General features: G+C 37.9%; 1 protein-coding gene across 29 annotated transcripts in view; it reads right to left on the bottom strand.

The window, feature by feature from the left end:
- LOC114292646 (uncharacterized) overlaps positions 1-21,612 on the bottom strand; it is a 146,958-nt gene that overhangs the window by 102,819 nt on the left and 22,527 nt on the right. For 16 of the 29 annotated variants that reach the window (XR_014333208.1, XR_014333203.1, XR_014333204.1 and 13 more), the window contains 2 exons: positions 19,570-21,304; positions 16,509-16,581 (listed from right to left, as the gene is read on the bottom strand). Coding sequence is in view for 10 of the 29 variants with exons in the window: in XM_082874962.1 (XP_082731088.1) it covers positions 16,509-16,581; positions 19,570-21,304 (1,808 nt within the window). In the remaining 19 variants the exon portion in view is untranslated. Of the gene's footprint in view, positions 1-16,508; positions 16,582-16,942; positions 17,041-19,569; positions 21,305-21,612 lie in introns of all 29 variants that reach the window. The other 13 variants (XR_014333213.1, XR_014333214.1, XR_014333215.1 and 10 more) reach the window with 3 other exon arrangements.

Raw genomic sequence — 21,612 nt, 5'->3', positions numbered from 1 at the left:
AGCCATGACCATATCCATTTGTAAATGGGTCAAAGAAAGGTAGAGATTGATTTTTTGAGTCCAACATTATCATCCAAATTCAAAATAATATGTATAATTTAGGTCTATATTTTGTATATTTTTTAGTAGAGGGATAATTCTTCTACTTTCTCCACTGTTTTTTTTCCCCTCTCATTTGCAAAATCAGCAACCACCTCAAACTGAAATCCTATTTTTGAAGCATATCATACAGTCCAACCCTCTTGATTCATGAACAATCCAATAATGTATTTATTCTCATAGTAACTGCTAATCACCTCCTACGGTGAGTTGGCTTTAAAATGAAGTGCTAACCCCCCCTCTTCCCAACTTTGCCGATCTACTCTAACCTTGGTCGATCTCCCCCCAAAAGCTCCAACTCCCTCTTCCCAATCCCTAACTCACTCCCGCTTCTCTCTCAGGCACAATTTTTGTTCTCTGTAGTATTATTGTTTGTATATTTTTGAATATTTTTACGTGATTCATGAAATATGTTTGTATTTTTTTTTAACCATTCCCATCACTGATATAATTTTTTATCTATTTTTCTTATTTAATTTGTATTACAAGAGAATTTGAAATGTCTCTCGATTCTTCGGTCGTAGAATGGTGAAGCTATGTCAAAGGCATGAAAATTAGGTATGGATTTTTTCTAAATCAACTCCTGAAATTTGATTTCTTCTCGCTAAAGATTAACAATTTTTGGTGTTTCTAATATAATCACCATTTGTAAGAATATATTTTATGTGATTCATGATTTTTTGGATTTTTTCCAAATCAATTTCTGAATTTGATTTCTTGTTGCTAAAGATCAACAATTTTTGGGGTTTCTAATATAATCAATATTTGTAAGAATATTTTTTATGTGACTCATTTTTTTTTTGGTTATATATTTTTTTGAATACTCATGATATCTGTTTGTATATTTGTGGTTCATGTAATTTTAAAAGCATTAAACAAGAAGAGGACTCATATGGCCGAAGTGATTCGCAATCATTTTAGTAACTCCAGTACCGTTGTTTATTTCCTAACTACACTTTTGTTATTTCAGTCAAAAATTTCCAAGCCTACTTGACAATATTTCCTAACTATACTTTTTGTTATTTCAGTCAATAATTCCTAAGCCTACATCACAATATTTCCTGCACATTTAAATGACAACTTCTTAGTAATTAGCAATACATTTTATTGCTTTGCATTTTCACATTCAAAATTTGTTGGACATGGTTTTCTAGAATGAAATCCCCTCTAGATGATCTTTTGTTTTACTTTACAGGAAATAATTGAAGTAACTCTGATTATGTTTTTACAAGATCATCCAAATAATTGAAGATATGCATTGACATCTACTTTTCATATTATGCTTAATCAATCATTATTTCTGTTGGTTGTTGATTTTAATGTTTTTGATTTTTTATTAGTTGATGCGCTTTTAAATTTCTTTAGCACATTAAGTGGTTTACTTTGATTTTATTGAATTTCTATCTTAATGGATTTGGTAAGTTGTTGGTGAGGCAGAGAGGGTGTGCGGTAGGGGAGGGAAAGACAAAGAAGGTGGTGGCAATGCAATGGGGGACTAAATTTGAAAAAAATCAAATATTTAGTTTAGAGAAAAGTCTATATAACAAGGAAGGATAGTATTGGATCCAACAGCTAGTATTGCTTCTCCCTTTCGTCCACGGTCCATTTTCAAGACTGATTTTGAAAATGTATTTGTCCTATGTGGCAATTTGGATGGTCTAGATTAATTTAATCCAATGGTCTATTTTTTAACACCTCACCCATCTCAGATTCTAGATATCTCTCAATCCCTCCTCAGCTTTGCCCCTTCCTCCTAGCCACCGCCTCATCAAAGTCCAATTTTTGTTGTCCAGGTTTTCTAATTTTTGCTTTCACTATTTTTGTGCCTCTTTCATTACATAATAAGCTTTTCTTTTTTTGGTTTTTCCTTTTCCCATTATGCCAATTAATAGATCTCTAAAAACAATCAGCTTGTTTGGTTCCAATTTTCAGAAAACAGTTTTCAGAAAATACTATTTTATTTTTTGTATTTTAATATTTACAATGAATTTTTTTAATATTTTAAGCAATTTTTTTTTTAATTTATAGATACACCTAACATAAACACACTTAAAAAGTATAATATTCGTGAAAAAAATCTTAAAAAAATACAATAAATACCAAAAAATTACAAAAATTTAATATATTTTCATATTTTTGTGTATTTATTAATTTTTGAAAATATTTTTTCACAAATATTTTACTATTTAAATACATCTAAGTAAAGTGCATCTAAAAAAGTAAAAATTACTTAAAATTTTAAAAATATTCACTAAAAACAAAAAAACACAAAACAAAAAACTCAAAACTCAATATTCAAAAAATTGAATTCAGAAAGCTGAAACCAAACACACTGATCTTCAACTCAAGCTGTGATGAGGTCCTTAGGTGTCTTTGCTTTCTAATTTGATTATTTAGTATTTGTTCACAATTCTATTTTGGGTTTGTTTTTAAACATCTGTATTCCTAGCATTGTTGTTTAGATCATATGAGAGCTTCTTTATTCAGATTTGCATTTGTCTGTTTGCTTTTCTTTTCTTTTCTTTTCTTTTTTTCTTTCTTCTATTTATTTTTTTATTCTTTGTTTTGGACTTTGTTGTTAACCATTTAGAGTAAACTTTTTTTGGGTGAATATTTAGAGTGAACTTTTTTGCATTAATATCCTTAATTTGATTTTCTTGGGAAAATTACATCTCTGAGGACTGTTTGAGGATTAAAAATGGAGTGCGAGGCTAACGGTGAGTTTAAGGACATATTAGATGTTGATAATTTAGGAATACGCTTCGTTTTCATTGGGGAGTGCCTTTAGGCACAGGTCATTCGCTATGTTGTTTTGATATATTCTTCTTTTCGGTAATGTCTTTTTCTCACAGAAATGCTTATTTTTTTTCCTTCTTTTTTGGTGAGAAGCTAAATTTTTTATTGTCACTAAAGTACCATTTTTAAAAAAAAAAATTAAAAAGAGGTTCAACAACCTTCCAAGTGTTGACATCATACTTTTTTTTTTTTTTTTTAGTCCCGAGATGGCTCTTGAATAAAATTCTTATCAACTAGGTATGGTTTTTGAAGTATTTTTTATTTTTATTTATTTATTTAACAATTAAAATATTAGTATGATTCAAGACTATAAAACACTTGATGTTTCATAATATTAGTACTATTATTAAACATTTATTTGATGTTACCAGTAGGTTGTGTTTTGTCAAGTTTCTATGTGGTTTATAAGCTGACATTTTGGCTTATTACAAAAAAATGTGCATAATGTAGAGAGGTGATGTGCCCTTAATAAGCCAATAAGTCAATAAGATAGCTAATAAGCTACTTCCCAAAATGGCCCTTGGGTTACGGATTTGGTTGATCAAGATGTTTTGGCTTTTGTAGATTTTGTGGATGATTTGATTTCTTAGCTTTTTTTTTTTTTTTTGGATAAATAAACAACTATTAGTAAGAAAGCATCAAGATGATGCAACAAATACAAGACGGCCTTCCCAATAGGTGAAAACAAAAAATAAGCACAAACCAATCAAATCATCTAAAAAATCTAAAAAGACAAATCAATACGAGTCAACCTTCCCCTCCAACCAACTATACATAACTACAAGAAGATGATTCTCTAACCAAGAGACACCATGAGAACCTCTAAAAAGGTGCGCCTATTCCGCTCCAACTAAACAAGCCACATCAAACCAAACGGCGCCAACAACCACACCCACCGACGCCCAAGTCGAACACCCTACCAAACCCAAAGTAATTCCAACAAACCAAACAAAACCCCACAATCGTGAAGCCACCGAACAAAGAAGAAACAAATGGTCCACCGACTCCGCATCAGCACAACACATACAACACTGATTCACTAAAACATGCCCCCCGCCGCATCAAATTATCCAACATAAGATTCCATCCTAAAGCTGCCGTCTACATGAAGAAAGCAACCTTTGACAGAACCCCCGGCACTCAAACACTCTTCCAAGGAAAAATCCTTCCACAATCCCCAACCAAACCCCAATATAATGACGCAATTGTGAACCGCCCCCTTGTCCACCCCATTCCACACCATAACATCTTAGCCCACCCCAGTAATCCCCAAACTATATAAGAAACCCCACAACTCCACCAACTCAGCAACCTCCCAATCCTGCACCTCCCGCCATAACTAAATATCCTAAACCACCACACCTCCACCTCCCAAATAAGAAGCCATCGTAGCCTCCAGATCAATCGCAATATTAAAAATCAAAGGAAACCGAGTCCCCAGCAAAACCCCACCACACCACCTATCCTTCCAGAACCTCACCCTCATCCCATCCCCCACCTTGAACCCTACCCACTTCCAAAACTCCACCCTCCCCAGCCAAATTCCTTTTCACACCCCACATCTATAAGTACATGACACGTCCCTCGAGATAGATCCTTGATAGAATAATTGAATGCAACATTGCGGGGGGAGGGGGGTGGGGGGAGAGAGACAAATAGAAACTTGACAGAACGTGTTTGTGGGGGGGAGACACTCATTGGCAACTTGACAGAATCCGAGAGTCCACACTCATTGACAACCAATACTGCATCAAGTTACTATTGTTATCCATAATTCATGTTACCTATAGGTTGTGTTGTGTCAACTTTCTATTATTACGCTTCTAATTATGCCGAAAGCTCCTCATGTTTGAATAATTAAATGCAACATTGTGGTCTTTTCTTAATTTCGACACTGATACATACTTAAGAATGTAGTAACAGGTGTAATATCAGTTTTGCCATGGACTACTAGATTTGTTATGTTCATCAAAAACAAAGAATTTAAATATAGTAAAATGTCAAATTTGTTCTTGCATGCGGGATTTTTTTTTTTTTTTTGGTTTGCATGTTTGGGGATTTTTCTTCCAATGAAAAGCTGTATAAGTGAATATTGACCCGAGGGCACAACAAGATGGTGGATTTGATGGCCATGGATCTCATGGATTTTTTTTATTAGTTTAAAAACGTTCATAATTTCTAAGCTTATTTCTTTTAATGGCATTAAGTGAGAAACAGGGGATAATGTACTACTAATGATTATGTAAGAGCTTAGATTTTAAAGATTTGAGCAATCTCATCATTGTCTAATGAAATCATGCATGATGTAGTCAATAATATTTCTCAATTAACTCTCTTCAAACAACAACGACGACGACACCCAATTAGCACACATTAATTTTTAGCCTTAGATTTTAACTCTCTCTTCAATACCTATTTATTTAACATGCTTAATTATATGATTTCTTATGTGGCTTTATGTGAACAAACTGTAAAGGTTCTTCAGCTCATGGAAGTCAGAAGGAATTGAACCAATCTTTAATAATGCTAATTCACTTATTGTATTGATGGATGCATTTGGTAATTCTCGAAGGCATTTGGAAGCATTGTCCTTTTTCTAACACTGTGAAAGGAAGAGCATGACTTTATATTGCTTTTCCTATTTTGTTCTAAGATATTCCATTACAACTCAAGACAAATTGTTTTGAAGGAAAAAAACCGATTATCTACAGTACACTTATGAAGGGGAGGAACCTTGACTACGTGTCCTATCTTTTTAGTTTTAATACAATAGTTTGTTTTGCCTCTTAGCTTTTGTCGGCAGTAGTCTGTTTGGATTTTCTCAAGTGTTACATTTTTTTTGAATAGTTTTTTTTAACCTTTTATGAGGAATCACATGTACTTTGATCACAAAAAAATTGTTCAAGTGTGAATGTGATAATTGCTAGTATTTAGTTTGATAATTACAAATAAATTGGGGAAGACACTGGTGTTTTTATGAAGAAGAGTTATGTTAGAAATTTTTTCATGTTCAATTTCTCTTAATTCATAGTCATTGATTTTTTTTTGTTTCTCATAAATATTTTGAATGATTTTTCTTGTTATGATTTCTCTCAGTTGATTTTTTAAAATCGAATTCAAGCGTTGGAGTGATTTTGTTACAGGTGACTAATCTGCATTAGAAACGATGTGGTTGTGTTGCTCTTTTCTATGTGTGTTAGTAGTTGGTGTTTCATTCTTAACTGGATGATAAGTTTTCTTGTTTTTAATAAGCTACAATGATTATTCTTTTGTATCAAAATGTTCATTCACCATTCCTCTTATGTGTGAAGTTTGTCATTTTCAATTGATTTATTATAATTGAGTTCTATAGAGCAGTGAAATTGTTGTCATTCTGAATTGATTTATTTTAATTGAGTTCTATAGTGCAGTGAAATTATTGTCATTTTGAATTGATTTATTATAATTGAGTTTTATAGAGTGGTACCAAAAAAATTGTTGAGTGCGCCTTTAAGCACAGGTTATCCCTGGTATATCTATATAATAAGGCAGAATAGTTTTTGAATTTGTTCTAGACACATTTGTCTTACCAAGACATTTGGACGAATAGAATTCATTTCTGTCTGGATGGATGGTAGAGATTGAAAGATAAATATGTAAAATATATTAGATTGTTGTGTTACAAGATTGTTGTATATATTTTGTATATTACAAGCTATTATATAGGAGAGGATTTGGGAGTAGGTGAGGTAGGTGAGTGGTGGTAGTGGATGGTAGTGGAGGTGGTGGGTGGTAGTGGAGCTGGTAGGCTATGAAGCATAGACACGGCAAAATGGAAGCCGTGGCAGTGTCGGATACGGGGACACGCCGGGGACACGGGGACACGTCGGGGACACGTACGGGACACGGCATCTGGCGTGTCCCCTTAATTTAATTTATTTTTTTGCAGGCGACACGCGTGTCCGAATCTGGACACGCCATGGACACGGCGAGAAGAGTAACTGAAAGGGGGAAAACGAGAACAAACCTGGTCGGCGACGATCCAGAGCCCTTCGACTTCGATCGACGATCCAGAGCCCCATTCTACTTCGACGATCCAGCCCCTTCGATCCAGCCCCTTCGCCTTCGCAGAGCTCTCTCTCTGTCTCGCCTTTGCCTTCGCAGAGCTCTCTCTCTCTCTCTCGCCTTCTCTCTCTCCTTCTCTCTCTCTCTCGCCTTCTCTCTCTCCTTCTCTCTCTCCCTCGCTTCTGATCCTGATCGCGATCGCGATCGCGATCGTCTCCCTCTCTCTCGCTTCTGATCGCGATCGGCTCCTTGCTTCTGTCTCCCTCTCTCTCGATTCTCTCCCGTCTGGCTTCATGTATTGATATTATAACTATTATAATTATTATATATTCATATATAATATATATAACTAATACCTATTATTATTTTATTATATAATAACTATATATAATATATATAACTAATATATAATAACTATATATAATATATATAACTAATAACTATTATTATTATTATTATATATTCATATATAATATATATAACTAATAACTATTATTATTTTATTATATATTATATAATAGTTATTATATAACATAAATATACTCATTAGATAATGGATAATACATATTATAAGATAATATATACTTATACATATTAATAAATAAAAAAATAAATACATGTATGTAAAATAAAATAATTAATTACAACACATTATTTAAAAATATAATAAATAAATAAAATAATTAATATGTATTCAAATAAAAATATTTATAAAAAAATTTAAAAATTTGCCGTGTCCCCTGCCGTGTCCGTGTCCCCATTTTTTAGAAATTCCCGTGTCCCGTGTCCGTGTCCGTGTCCGTATGCGTGTCCGTGTCCGTGTCCGTGCTTCATAGATGGTAGGTGGAGTTGGTGGTGTGGTAATTTACACAATTTACAATTTATATTAACAGCCCCCCTCAAACTCAAGGAGGATAGGCACTAGCCAACTTGAGTTTGGAGAGAGTCACAAAACAGAAAAATAAACTGAAAAATAAAACAAGATAGGAGACACAGTATGGCCGTGTCAGACCGATGTAGCAGACAGTTTATGGGGTCATGTCGGACCGTTGTAGCAGACAGTTTACGGGGTCATGTCGGACCGTTGTAGCAGACACTGTGTGGTCGTGTCAGACCGATGTAGAAGACAGTTTATGGGGTCATGTCGGACCGTTGTAGAAGACAGTTTATGGGGTCATGTTGGACCGTTGTAGCAGGACAGTTTACGAGGTCATGCCGGACCGGTGTAGAAGACAGTTTACGGGGTCATGTCGGACCGTTATAGCAGACACTGTGTGGTCGTGTCAGACTGATGTAGAAGACAGTTTACGGGGTCATGTCGGACCGTTGTAGAAGACAGTTTACGGGGTCATGTTGGACCGTTGTAGCAGGACAGTTTACGAGGTCATGCCGGACCGGTGTAGAAGACAGTTTACGGGGTCATGTCGGACCGTTGTAGAAGACAGTTTATGGGGTCATGTCGGACCGTTGTAGAAGAGGTTGTGGTGATGCACAGTGCGCCATGAGCGACTTATACATGATACTGTGTATAACCCCCCCTCAAACTCAAATAGGTGTGAAGATAGAAACCTATTTGAGGTTGAAACAAAGGGATTGATAAAGCTGACTGGTGTAGAAGACACTGTATGAGTGTGTATATAGGCTGCCCAAAAGATATACAGGGATGTAGATATCGAGCCCTCAAAAGTCGTGCCCTCAAAAGGTGTGCCCGCATCCGCAAAAGGCGTGTCATCAAAAGGCGTGCCCGAGTCATCAAAAGGCGTGCCATGAAAAGGCGTGCCAGGTTGTCGGCGTCAAGAGGCGCGCGATGCGCGTGGCTGCCTCGGCGATATAACCAAGACTGAACCTGAGGCTGAGGCAGAGGCTGAGACAAAAAACCTGCGAATTTCTCTGAAAAACTCTTCGTTGTGCTGAGAGAGAGAGTTTGTAACACTCTGTTGCGAGAGATAGTCTGTAATACTCTGTTGCCCAGAAAATGGCCTCGTCTTCCCGGAGTCTGCTCACTCTCTTTCCAGATCTCAACGAGTCAACAAGAGAGAAAACTGGTGCGGTGTCCCATGAACTTCAACCAAACACCACTGGGTTTGCTCCGTTGAACTTTCCGATGCAGTCGGTGGAGCAAAAAATGGCAGTGCAAACGGATGTGGAGGCGAATCAGTATACTTTGAAGGCATGTGTGGAGTCCATGACGGCGGTCACAAACTTGTCGCACCGGCTGCAGAGTAGGACAAATGAGGTGCAGCAATTAAACGCCCAACTGGCTCTGCTCCAACGCATGTATAAGGATGCGTGAGCAGAGATAAGCGTGCTAAGGGCAGAAAACAAGGAGCTGAAGCGGAAGGCCACCGTGATGTTCCGATTTGGAGGTCCGCCATATGCTGCAGTGGAGGAGCAGGGAGGAGTGAATGTGCTTGGTGGTGTGGGAAACACGGAGGTAACACCGTCAAGGGCCGCCTAGGACGGAGGCAAGAAGAAGAGACCGGTGGCAGAGTAGAGAAGAAAAATCCCGCCTGTGGGTGGGTGTTTGTGTGGGTTGTTTGTTGATTTTTGTTTTTTTTTTTGTTTTGTTTTTGTTTTTGTTTATGTTTTGTTTTGTTTTTTTTTTTTTTTTGTTTTTTTTTTTTTTGTAATTGTGATCGGGGTGGATCCCCTGAGATGAATAAAATGAGTGTATTGTGCAAATTTTTTTTTTTTTTTTTTTTTTTGGTGGAAGATAGGGTGATGCTCACGAGTTGTAGAATAAGGAAAATAGATTGAAAAAGAAAGATAGAAAAAAAAAATAAAATAAAAAAAATAAAATAAAATAAAATAAAAGTAGGAGTAGTGGAAATAGATTATATATATATATTTAAATAAAAGAAAAGTGGGAAAGAGCGTGGGTACAAAAGTGTGAAAGAATGTGGGTGCATATGGTTTTGGGTTTATGATGCATTATTTTAATATATATATATATATATGGTTTGTTTTTGTTTAGGGAAGTGAATGTGTGAAACCGTGTGAATGGTTCACATGGGCTGTCCCCCTTGTGTGATAAAATATTAAAAGAAAGTTGGGTGTGTTTCCCCCTTGTGTGATAAAATATTAAAAGAAAGTTGGGTGTGTTTGTGAGCTGTTTGGTACTCCAACCCTCTGCCGAGAGAGAGAGTGGGGAATAATGAATATGAGAAAAAGCTGTGAGTGTAGGTATGATGTTGGTGTTGGGGCAGAGCCCCCCTCCTGAACAGAAGAAATGTTTGTGAGCTGTTTGGTACTCCAACCCTCTGCCGAGAGAGAGAGAAGAGTGTTTGTATTTTTTTTTTATGGGTTCAGCATGGATGTTGCAGGGCTGGAATGAACTGCATTTCCTATCTCTGCACTGTTCTACTGCTCATGTTTTTAGAGAGACAGAGAGAGGCTGAGAGTACGGAGGCGCGTGATGTTGCCGACGGTGCCGGAGGGGACTTGGCCGGAGAGAGAAACTCCGGGGAGGCGGAGGACGGCGACACGGTTGTTCTCGCATTGTACACCGGCCCACTGGCAAGGGGTCTGAGCCGTAACAAGCAATACCCATGGCAAGGTTCACTGGCCACCGCTTCGATTCCCATGGCGGCCAAGGATTTCGCCAAGAAAAAGAGGGCAAACAGATCTGCTAAATTGAAGCAGTGCAAGCTCGATGCTCGTCGCGAGCAGTGGCTTTCCCAAGTGAAGAACAAGGGATGTAAGGAAGAAACGGCACATGAGCGCGATGGGAGTGACCGATCAATGGAGAATTTGGAAATAAATCCGAGAGGCAAAACGAATGAGGGTTCGATCCACCACCATTTCAGTGATTTGGATTCGCCTTCGAACAGTCCCAGTAGTGTCTCGGGCAGTAACTTGTCTGGGACGAATTTTACTGGTAGTAGTGGAAGCAGTAGTAGCAGTAGCAGTGGTGGGAGTTGTTCCGGAAGCATCACCGGAGAAGATGAAGAAAGCAGAGGGGGAGAAGTGGATGACGGCAGCGAGGTGGTGTTGGTTTTGATGGATGAAAATCCGGCATGCAGAAATAGTTGGAAGATGAGAGGTCCGGCGGGCGGCCAAGGCGAGACTGCCGCCCGCCGGTGAAGCGAAGATACTAGTTTCTTAACCTAGCTCTGATACCATGAAAGATAAATATGTAAAATATATTAGATTGTTGTGTTACAAGATTGTTGTATATATTTTGTATATTACAAGCTATTATATAGGAGAGGATTTGGGAGTAGGTGAGGTAGGTGAGTGGTGGTAGTGGATGGTAGTGGAGGTGGTGGGTGGTAGTGGAGATGGTAGGTGGAGTTGGTGGTGTGGTAATTTACACAATTTACAATTTACATTAACAGAGATGACTCTTCACTCACTCTACTTCAACTTCCCGCCTAAGAGCCACACACGCAAAAAATAAAATAAACCTAAAACTTTGCACCCACCCATCCTCCCTCTTTTCTCTCTTAGGTCTCACGTCACTTTCCCAAATTCAAATTTCAAAACACTCTCTAGCCCCAAGAAGAGAGACCCACGCTCATTTCACTCTATAAAGTCTCATCTGTCTCATTTCCCAATTTTCCCAAATTTCAAATTTCAAATCTCTCTCTCTCTCTCTCTCTCTCTCTCTCTCTCTCTCTCTTCCAATCATCGCCACCGCTGCTGCTTAACACCACCTCCTCCAGTCATCGCCACCACCGCTGCTCATCATCGCCGCCACCATGGCTGGATCGACATCAGTCTACTGCCATAACAACTCTGCGACTGTCCACCACCATTAGAGAGGAAGATCGAACAAAAGAGATAAATGGTTTGTTCAGTGTTTTAAAAAACCCTAGGCGCATTGAGGCGCCAAGATCACCTGGAGCCTAAGCCCCGAGGCACGAGGCGAGGCGCGCACCTCACCAAAGCGAGGCGCAAGTTATAAAAGTTAAGCAAAATATTAATAAAGCACAATTTTCTACATAAACAAATATTTAATATTATTAATTTTTTTAATAAGAAGAAAAAAAATAATTAATTTTTTAATATATATATTATTTTATTTATTTATTATATTTTTAAAATAATGTGTTTTAATTAAATTTTTTATTTTATTTTATATACATGTGTTTATTTTTAAATAATTAATGTATTTTATTTTACATATTATCTATAAATATATTGTATATTATATAATAGGTATTGTATAATATTATATATATAAATCAATTATATTTTATATATTAGAAGTATATTGTATATTATATAATAGGTATTATATATATATATATATATATCAATTATATTTTATATATTATAAGTATATTGTATATTATATATTTTATAATAGATATTATATAATATTATATATATATATATATGAATAGAAGATAAAGGGAGAGACAGAAGAAAGAGAGAGATAGATCGTCAGCGCGAGAGAGAACACGAGAGAGAGATCGCGATCGCAAATGAGACAGGAGAGAGAGAGAGATCGCGATCGCGAGAGGGAAGGCGACAGAGAGAGAGCGAGACAGAAGCGAGAAGAAGACAACGAAAGGAAGAAGAGGAGAAGAATCGAACCGGAGGAGAAGAGAAGAATCGAACCAGAAGAAAGAAAGAAAAAAAAAAAAAAAAAAAAAAACAGGGTATATAACAGAACCAGAAGAGAGAAGAGAAGAATAGTCGAAGCAGAAGAGAAGAGAACCAGAGAAGAGAGAAGAGGAGAAGAGAGAGAGGAGAAGAGAACCTGTGTTCTTGCTCTGTTGACCCACGTTTGTATCATTTTATGATGTAAATGAGATGTTATCCCATGTGGGTATCCACATAGTAAACAAATGGGGGCTGCTGGAGTGAAAAACATTTGAAGCGCATGAAGCGCACGCCTTAGGCTTTATAATAAAGCGCGGGCTTCGTCGCCTAAGCTGCGCCTCGCCTATGTCGCCTCGCCTCGCCTCGCCTCGCCTCGCCATGCTTGAGGCACAAAGCTGCGCTTCATCTCGCCTTGGGCTTAGGCGCGTGCCTAAGCGCGCTTTTTAAAACACTAGGTTTGTTATTTGATCGAAGAGGGGATGAGAGAAGAGAATGAGAAGAGTGAGAGAGACCAACGTTTTTGGAGGGATGAGAGAGTGGGGAAGATGTATCTCCTAGGTACAGAGAGAATGAGTGGTAGAAGATGGAGAGAGAATGAGTGGGAGACAGATAGTAGAAAGAGACAGAGAGTGGGTAGGAAAAATCATGTAAAGATGGTTCTAGTGAATTGTGAGACCATTTGTCTCTCTCATTGATATATGAGACTAATTAAATAACTGAAAGGATCAATATAATTGGAAACATGAATGTAGTCTCTAAAAAAAATGATAAAGCCAAACAACAAGTCTATAATCGTTTCCCGAACCGTGAACCAAAAATTTCAGAGTTTTCAAACCATAGCCGACCGTAGGACTATTTGAAACCGTACATATATGCTTCGGGTCGGGCAGGTGGATCGGGTTAGGTGGATCCATGCACACCCCTAAACACTAATATAAATGGAATGCTTAAATTCTTACAATAAATCATTTTTTCCAGTTTTTACTTTAATTTTATTGGGGTGCATTTATGTCCGAGTAATTTTACAAAATCCATTTTAAAGTCAAAACTAACCAGACCTATATTTATATTTTGACCTTAAATTTTTAACAATGAATTTGATAAATTACATTTTAACTTAATAATTTTATATTCAATTATATTTTGATCTCATCATTAATTGTAGTATGTACATATATATATATATGTATAAGAATTAGGGGTGATCACGGATCGGGCTAGGTTGAGTGGCATCCCATCCGCCATCCGTCCAAAATTAGGCGAAATGAAAAAAAAATCAATCCACATCCGTCCACCGGTTTGGCAGATGTAGATTGAAAGGGCCGTGCGAATTGGCGGATGGATGTGATCGGTTTAGCGGATTGGACTTTAAAATTTTGAGCATTTTTTTGAATTAAAATTCATAACTTTTGCAATCTCTAATAACTAATAATTTGAAAAAATATGGATTATCTGTCTATAATATGCAATGACACCACACATGTATATTTTTAAGGTATTGTTTTCTATTTTCATAAAAATATATATGTTTTATTATTTCTACTTTATGTTGTTATTTGTTAGTAGTTTTTTTTCTTTTTGTTTTTGACCTTCATCTATGAGTGGATCGGGTTCATGCGGGTGAGGGATGATTGATCCGCCATCCGAACCGTATCTGCGAATTTTGAAATATTTCATCTGCATCCGTCCGTTAAAAGACACGCATCCGCACAAAATCAATCAAGTTGGGTCGGTTCAGTCGGGTTGGGCAGATTGTACAGATCCAAGATCACCTCTAATTAGAATGCAACTCCATAAAGTTGTCTTCAAGAAACATGAAAAAACTTGACCTTATTCAAGGTAGGGCATCAATAACCTTTAGAACCTTTATTCAAGCTTTCCTAGGAATATGGTTATAGAGATATGCTTTAGAGTAGAATTATGAAGTAGGTGGTGGAATGCAAACTTGGCTCCAAAATAAGGGTGAGGCTTCCAAGGAAGTCCGGAGTTCCTATGGAGTGAGCTTACAAAAGGGGATTCGAAAAGGGTGGTCTGATTTCTTTGGCCATGTGAGCTTTCTCGTTGACAATGAAAGGATAAGATTCTAGCAGAACATCTGGCGTAATGATATTCCATTATCAAATGCATTTACTGAAAAATCAGAGAATAAGAATGCTTTTGAATATGAGGATCACTTGCTTCTGGGTTTATTTGGGAGCCCCTTATTGTTCAAGCAAGTTCAAGATTGGGAACTGGAGGCAATGGATGACTATTTTGTAGATGTTTTATTTGGGAGCCCCTTATTGTTCAAGCAAGTTCAAGATTGGGAACTGGAGGCAATGGATGACTATTTTGTAGATGTTTTATGGATGAAAGTCCCTCGGATTAAAGATGATGTAATGAGGGAAAGTATGGTGGAAGGTTCTCCCATAAATCATTTCCTTCCCAGTTGTGAGATATAGGTAGAATTGCTCTTCCCATGGAGAGTATTTGGAAAACAGGGATTCATAGTAGAGTGTACTTTTTTTGGACATTTGACCCTGACATCATCACCATTGACAATTTGGATAGGTAGGGGTAGGATGCTTCCTAATTGGTGTTGTATGTGCCAAAAAGCATAGTGAATAGATCATCTTTTGTTACATTGATTATGCTCTTTCTTCTTGTAGTCTGTAGGGTTATGCCGAGCTCAATTCTCCAACTTTACGAGAGTTGGCCTAGAGGGTGCTGATCCAAGAGGATGAGGAAGCCTTGGAAAGTGGCCCCCTTATGCTTAATGTGGTGTGTTTGGGATGTAATTTTGAGAGGATTCTAAGATGGTTGTACGTAGATGGAATTTTTGTTTACTTTATAGGTTTTTTTTTTTTTGGGGTTAATTTTTTTCATTTTTTCAGTTCCTTTTCTTTGTTGCTGAGCTTGCTGATAAAGAGTCATATGCTTATTATATAGCAGCTCCGATTCCTTCAACAAAAGTGGCTTTCCTTCCTTCTCAGTGAAGCAAATCAACCAAATTACCTTCCAAATGGAGATTCAAGAAGAATTGTTCCCCCTACTACGAGATAGAATGCCCTCCTCTGAGATGGGAATCCCTGATGACGGATACCCGTGTCCAATCGCCCGGGGAAAGCTCGAGATAGGTATAGCCATTATCAAAGGATGGATCAATTTCAAGCTGATTCAAGCTTGGATTCAAAAGCCCTACCTTCTAATGAGGGGAGCGCGGACCCGGCTATGGCTGCAGAAGATAAGGCAAAATAAGGTCCAGTTCACGCTGTGATAACGGTACAAGGGCATCCCCGTCCACAAAGGACTCTAATTTGAAATTCTCTTTTGTACCCCAATAGCCAGTTACACCCTACATGCTCGCTACTATATGTATTCATTCCTTCAGCTACTCGGGATGACTCGTGGGTTACAGCTCCACCTTCTGACTCATCATTTCCTCCCAAACCAGGGGCATAACAACGAGAGGCAATACATCTACTTTAGCCATCTATTCGGACCATTCTATAGTGTGGCCTGCCCTAGGAATTCGACCACGCACTATGAGTTGGGTGAGCGGTGGGCCTCAGTACCATGGCTTTTAATGGCCTTCGATGCTTGTTCATTTCTTGGGAAGAAGGCAGTAGGGAATGTACCCCACGTATAGATAGAAGAGAAGGGTCGGTCCTTAGTGGGTGCAGGTGCCCCAATGTATCTAATATGGGATTTTGTTGGATCTACACGATGCCCATCTGTACATTTTATAGAAGAGCTTAATTTTGTTGGCACTTTCTGGACCGACTTCACTCCTGGTGTACAAAGGTTGCACCCCCCTTTGGCACTCTCAGAGGTTTTTATTTATTTATAAATAATAATAAATAAATAAAAGTCTATTGTGATCGATCCTATTATCAACTTATTAAAGGCCAAGTTTGTTGGAGACTGCAATATGCAAATTAGATCTGAAGCTAAACCTTGAAAAATGTAAAAACAGCAATGCAAAAAGAAATAAATACATAAAATATCAATTAAATGCAGCTAACTGGAAGCAAAAATACCTTTCAGGAAATGAAGGTAATAGCTCTTCAAGCACTTGGACAATAACTGAACCATGCACCTCTTCATTTGCAACTATAAAATGATAATGGAAAACATTAAAATCTCCAAATAACAAGAAAAAGAGAATGAAATGCAACACACGGGTAGACCATAATGAAAGTGATGAGAACCAATTCATTAGTCATTGGTTAAACCTAAAAGATTAATTGGGCAAAGAAGATTAATTTGATTTAATAATATGAGAAGCATCTTGAGATTGGACCATGCAAAGAAGCAGAAGAATCATGCATGTCAATCAGACAGACATTCCTAGGTCAAAAACAAATCACTATCATCTTCAGAAATTAGAAGTTCACTCAAACTTGTGATTAATTTAAAATAAGCTGCCATCACAACCTTGCCACCCCAGCATTGACTAGCCCAACTTTCTTACATTATGTTAAGCTTTGCAGATAGATGAAAACATAAATCTAATATCCTTCTCTTCAGTGGATCAGAGAGGACAGTTAACATGAGGGAAGACTCCATGACCTGAATTGTAAATGAACTCGAGGACATGTCAGAAATGGATTAGTTCAAATTCAAATTCGTTGAAGCACTAATTTTTTTTTTTTGATAAATAAGCAAGCAACCTTTATTAAAAAAGCATCAAGATGATGCAAAGAATTACAAAACCCCAACAAAGGGAATCACACTCTAACCAATAACCTCATCCAAAAACTCTAAAAAAACCATACATGTCCGGATCAATTTTCAATTCTAACCAACTATACAAAACAACTAGTAAGCAACCCTCAAGCCAACTAACGGTACGCTGAATCTCCTGAAACATACGTTTATTCCGTTCCAACCACAGTAATCACATCAAACAAAAAGGAACCAAATACCACACACGCCATCAACAACGACCAAACCGAGCCCCACGCCAGGTCCACAACATATCCACCACCCGCCGCCGCTGAACCCAACCAATCCCAAAAAGAGAGTAAACAAAACCCCACAGACGGAACGCCATGGAACAATGCAAGAACAAGTGATCCACAGACTCTGCATCTTCACTACACATACAACATCGTTTAACAAGAATATGACCACGTCGCATCAAGTTATCAAGCATAAGATTCCGACCCAAAGCCACCGTCCACATAAAGAAAACCACCTTAGATGGAACCCGTGGCACCCAAACACTCCTTCAAGGAAAATCCTGTCTCACCTTCCCCACCATACTCCAATAGAATGACGAGCCTGAAAAACACCCCTTAGCCCCAACATTCCACCCCAAAACATCCTTCCCCACCCCAGTCACACCCAACCTATATAAAAAACTCCATAACTCCAATAACTAATCAACCTCCCAATCATGAACCTGACGCCATAACTGAATATCCCAAACCACTCCCTTCCCTTCCCTCAAGTAATATACCACCATAGCCTCCTGATCCACCACAACGCTAAAAATCAGAGGAAATCGATCCGCCAACAAAACCACCCCACACCACCTATCCTTCCAGAAGCTCACCCTCAGCCCATCCCCCACTCGAAAACCCACCCTATCCCAAAACTCCTTTCTCCCCAACCAAATCCCTTTCCATAACCCACAACTATGAGAACCCTTTACTATCCTTGACCCCCATTCCTCCCGACCCACCCCATACTTAACAGCCACCACTGGTCTCCATAAACGCTCTGGCTCCCAAGCAAAACGCCATAGCCACTTCCCCAACAGTGCTCTATTAAAAGTCACCAAACTTCACACCCCCAAACCCCCTGCCAGCTTTGGTTGACAAATCCGCCCCCAATCCACCAAATGATACCTAAAAACATCCCCCCCACTACCCCACAGGAAATCCCTTTGTAACTTCTCAATCCGCCTCGCCACAGACACTGGAATAACATGCAAAGACATAAAGTATGTCGGAATGCTACTTAACACACTCTTGATCAGAGTAAGTCGGCCCCCAACCGACAGATACCTGCTAAACGACGTTGAATCCGCTCCACAACCCCTTCCCATACCCTTTAAGCTTTAAACGACGCTCCCAACGGCAAATCCAAATAAGTCACCAGTAAAGTCGACACCTTACAGCCCAACACCGCCGCCAGTAGAGATGCTATGATCTTTGTCTTTTCATCATTCAATGCAATGCCTTTAGGCTCAAGGTAAAGTTTACCAGACTTGGATTTTCATTTTCATTTGTTTCCTTTCTTTTCCTTTTTCAGTTTACTGGGTTCCAACCTATTTTATTTCTTCTTAACGTGGGAAAATTACACATTAACTTAAGATAACAAAATCCAAACCTTGTCATTTCAATGATACACGGCACTGAGCAATCTTTTGAGTTTTCTCAACTAGTTCCATTTTTGCTATCACAGATAACTTGGAACTCATTAGTTAATGTCTTGGGATTACTCATTCTGTAATGTCCTTCAAGTATCTTCAGCGTCACTGACGTAGCACATTGTAGGGAGAGAGAAGAGAGAAGAAGAGAGGGAAAAGGAGAAAGGCCACAGCCCTAACACAAACAGCCACAACCTTCAATATTCTATATAATTCCAAAGCTAAAGATAAAAATGTAAAGACTCTAATATATATAGACGAAAAACCCTAATCAAAATAGGACATCAAATCCTATATTATTTAGAAACTTAATCCCTAATAAACAAGACACTAAATATTAACAAAACTCTTAATAAAATATAATTAAAAATAAAATAATAAATAATAAAGACATAAATATAAAATATAATATTCTAAATAAAATATCCACGCCAAAGGTGCTCGCACGTTCCACATCATCAAGAACTACTCACAACATAGGAGAGACAGCCTGCCAATGGCTATACCTGAATTAGATGGCCATGGAATCAAATGCAGAAATAAGAGTAATTTCTTACAATAACCTCTTTTTTTCCCCCTTCAATAAGCAACAATATAATGATAATAATTACATAAGCGGAAGAACAAGAATAACAAACAACTATAATAACAGTATGCACAAGAATCTTTCTTTTCATACTTTCACTAGCTAAATGAAGTGATTTAAAGAGTGTTTCAAGTACCTCCAGAATCTTTTCGAATTGAATAATCGCCTCTGAGATATGATATATCACCCGTGTCTAAATGTAAACCTTCTATTTGTGCCAACTTATCCAATACACAACCAACGAGACGATAAGCCACTATACTTGTCTTGTCACAGGCTTCTTGGAGAGTGAGGTATTGGTTTCTACTCATGTTCAGCTCGTCATGCATAAAATTTCGGTCACGTAAAAAGTTAGAAGAAACAAAATCTGGGGGGTTTTCTGGATCAACTGTAGGTTCTTGTCTCTCAACATGGTAATCCGGCAGTTCTGAATTCCTCACACTTACATGGAACTGGTTTTCTTCCATATTATCTAAGCTGCCAAATTCAAAACATGTAGACCAAGAAGCAGAAGCATCAGAATCTACCAAATCCATTCTTGTAAGAGGCTCAGGCTCAACTTTCTCAAGAGAATTAATGTTTAACCTTCTGTTGGGTGTAAGAACCAGGGAAGAGCCATTCCTTTTAATGGTAGAGGCAGGCGACCCGAAATTAGTTGGATTTGTCTCCCCAATAGTTTCTGTTTGGCCATATAGATCACTAGGATGAAACAAGTTATTTTGCTGGAGTAACTCTTCTTGCTTCTCATCACTGTCATTATCATCATAATCATCACCATCATCACTTTCTTCTAAATATTCCATGTATGCATCTGCAAAATCTTCGTCAAACTCATATTCAGGAAGCAAGTCCCACAAAATATGCTTTATCTGAGAACTCACATTCAATACATGTTCTACCTCTTCTTCTTTTTCCTCCTTTGAAAAAAATCTGTAAGGAGCAGTCCTAGAGGTTCTATTGATGATACAAAGTGTTTCTAATAGATAGTCTGGAATGGTGTCCATATCACTGCATTCAAAAAGATACTCTGTCAACAAGTTCTTTACCGCTGTTCGTAAACTCCTATTTGATAACTCAGCCTTTGGGTCCAGTAACAATTGCAAATTCTTCAACTCTGGAAATCTCACCTTCTCTTTTAGAAGCCATATTGCCTTTGCTATCTCATTCTGCAAGGCTTCATCTTCTGGTGAGAATTGCTGAAACTCTGTTACGAAGGGACATCCTTGTATTAGCTTTGTCCATAAGCCCCCAACTGCCATTGCTTTGGCTAGTGGTTCCTGTAATTTATTCTCTTCACCAAGTTCTGATAGCATCATCATACAACTTTTCCTCACTTGAGCGATTAAAATGCTTCGTCCCCATCCAGATTTTGAGGTCCGCAACTGGGGCACATATCCCTGGATACCTCTGAGTTTCCTGTGCATTGCGCTTAAAGTCTGGAAAGGCATGTCCTCAAGTCCATCCAGTACCTTAGTAGCAGCAGCAGCATGGTAGGATTGGGATGCAGGAGTCAAAAGTGGAGAACGATTTCTACGGAAATTGTGGGAGTTCCTGAGAAGTTGACATAGTTGTTCCGCTATGTTTATTTTGTAGCTACCTTTCAAGTTTCCAAGTACTTCTGGAAGACATTCTTTGATGATCTTTTTCATCTTCCACCGGATTTTCCCAAACTTAATTGAGCCACCTGTCAGTATCTCAGCTATAAGTTGAAGTCCATTGTTGGTCATGTCATCAAGCATCGAGAGAAGATTTCCTAAATCATTGGGCAAATCAAACATTTGTATATTATCTTGATCTACATGATACACTCTTTCAAAATTGCATGCCTGAAATCCCTTTTCAACAAAAGCTTTGATGGTCTCATAGTACACCTGAAAGTAATTTGAGATGATAAGCAGATGAAATTGGGTAGGACTTCATTCAAGCAATCTGTCTATGCAATCTCAAAACACCCACACCAAACCCTAAGCTAATACCTAAGTGGGATGATATAACAGTAACTCGTTTGAGTTTATCATTTTCTGTAGCTGCGCATAATTACAGTTTATTCATTTCTTTATATATATATATATATGTTGGCAGAAGAATTATAAAACCAAAAAAAAACTTAATGTTCATAGCACCAAAGATGCAAACAGGAGATAGTATGTTGCACTGTATTATGTTATGGTGCAGAAGC

Source organism: Camellia sinensis, chromosome 6 (assembly GCF_055761805.1).
Source record: "Camellia sinensis isolate YWXY chromosome 6, ASM5576180v1, whole genome shotgun sequence".
In the NCBI taxonomy this organism is placed as follows: domain Eukaryota; kingdom Viridiplantae; phylum Streptophyta; class Magnoliopsida; order Ericales; family Theaceae; genus Camellia; species Camellia sinensis.
The sequence above is the reverse complement of the archived record's forward strand: the minus strand, read 5'-3'. Positions and strand labels throughout refer to the sequence as shown.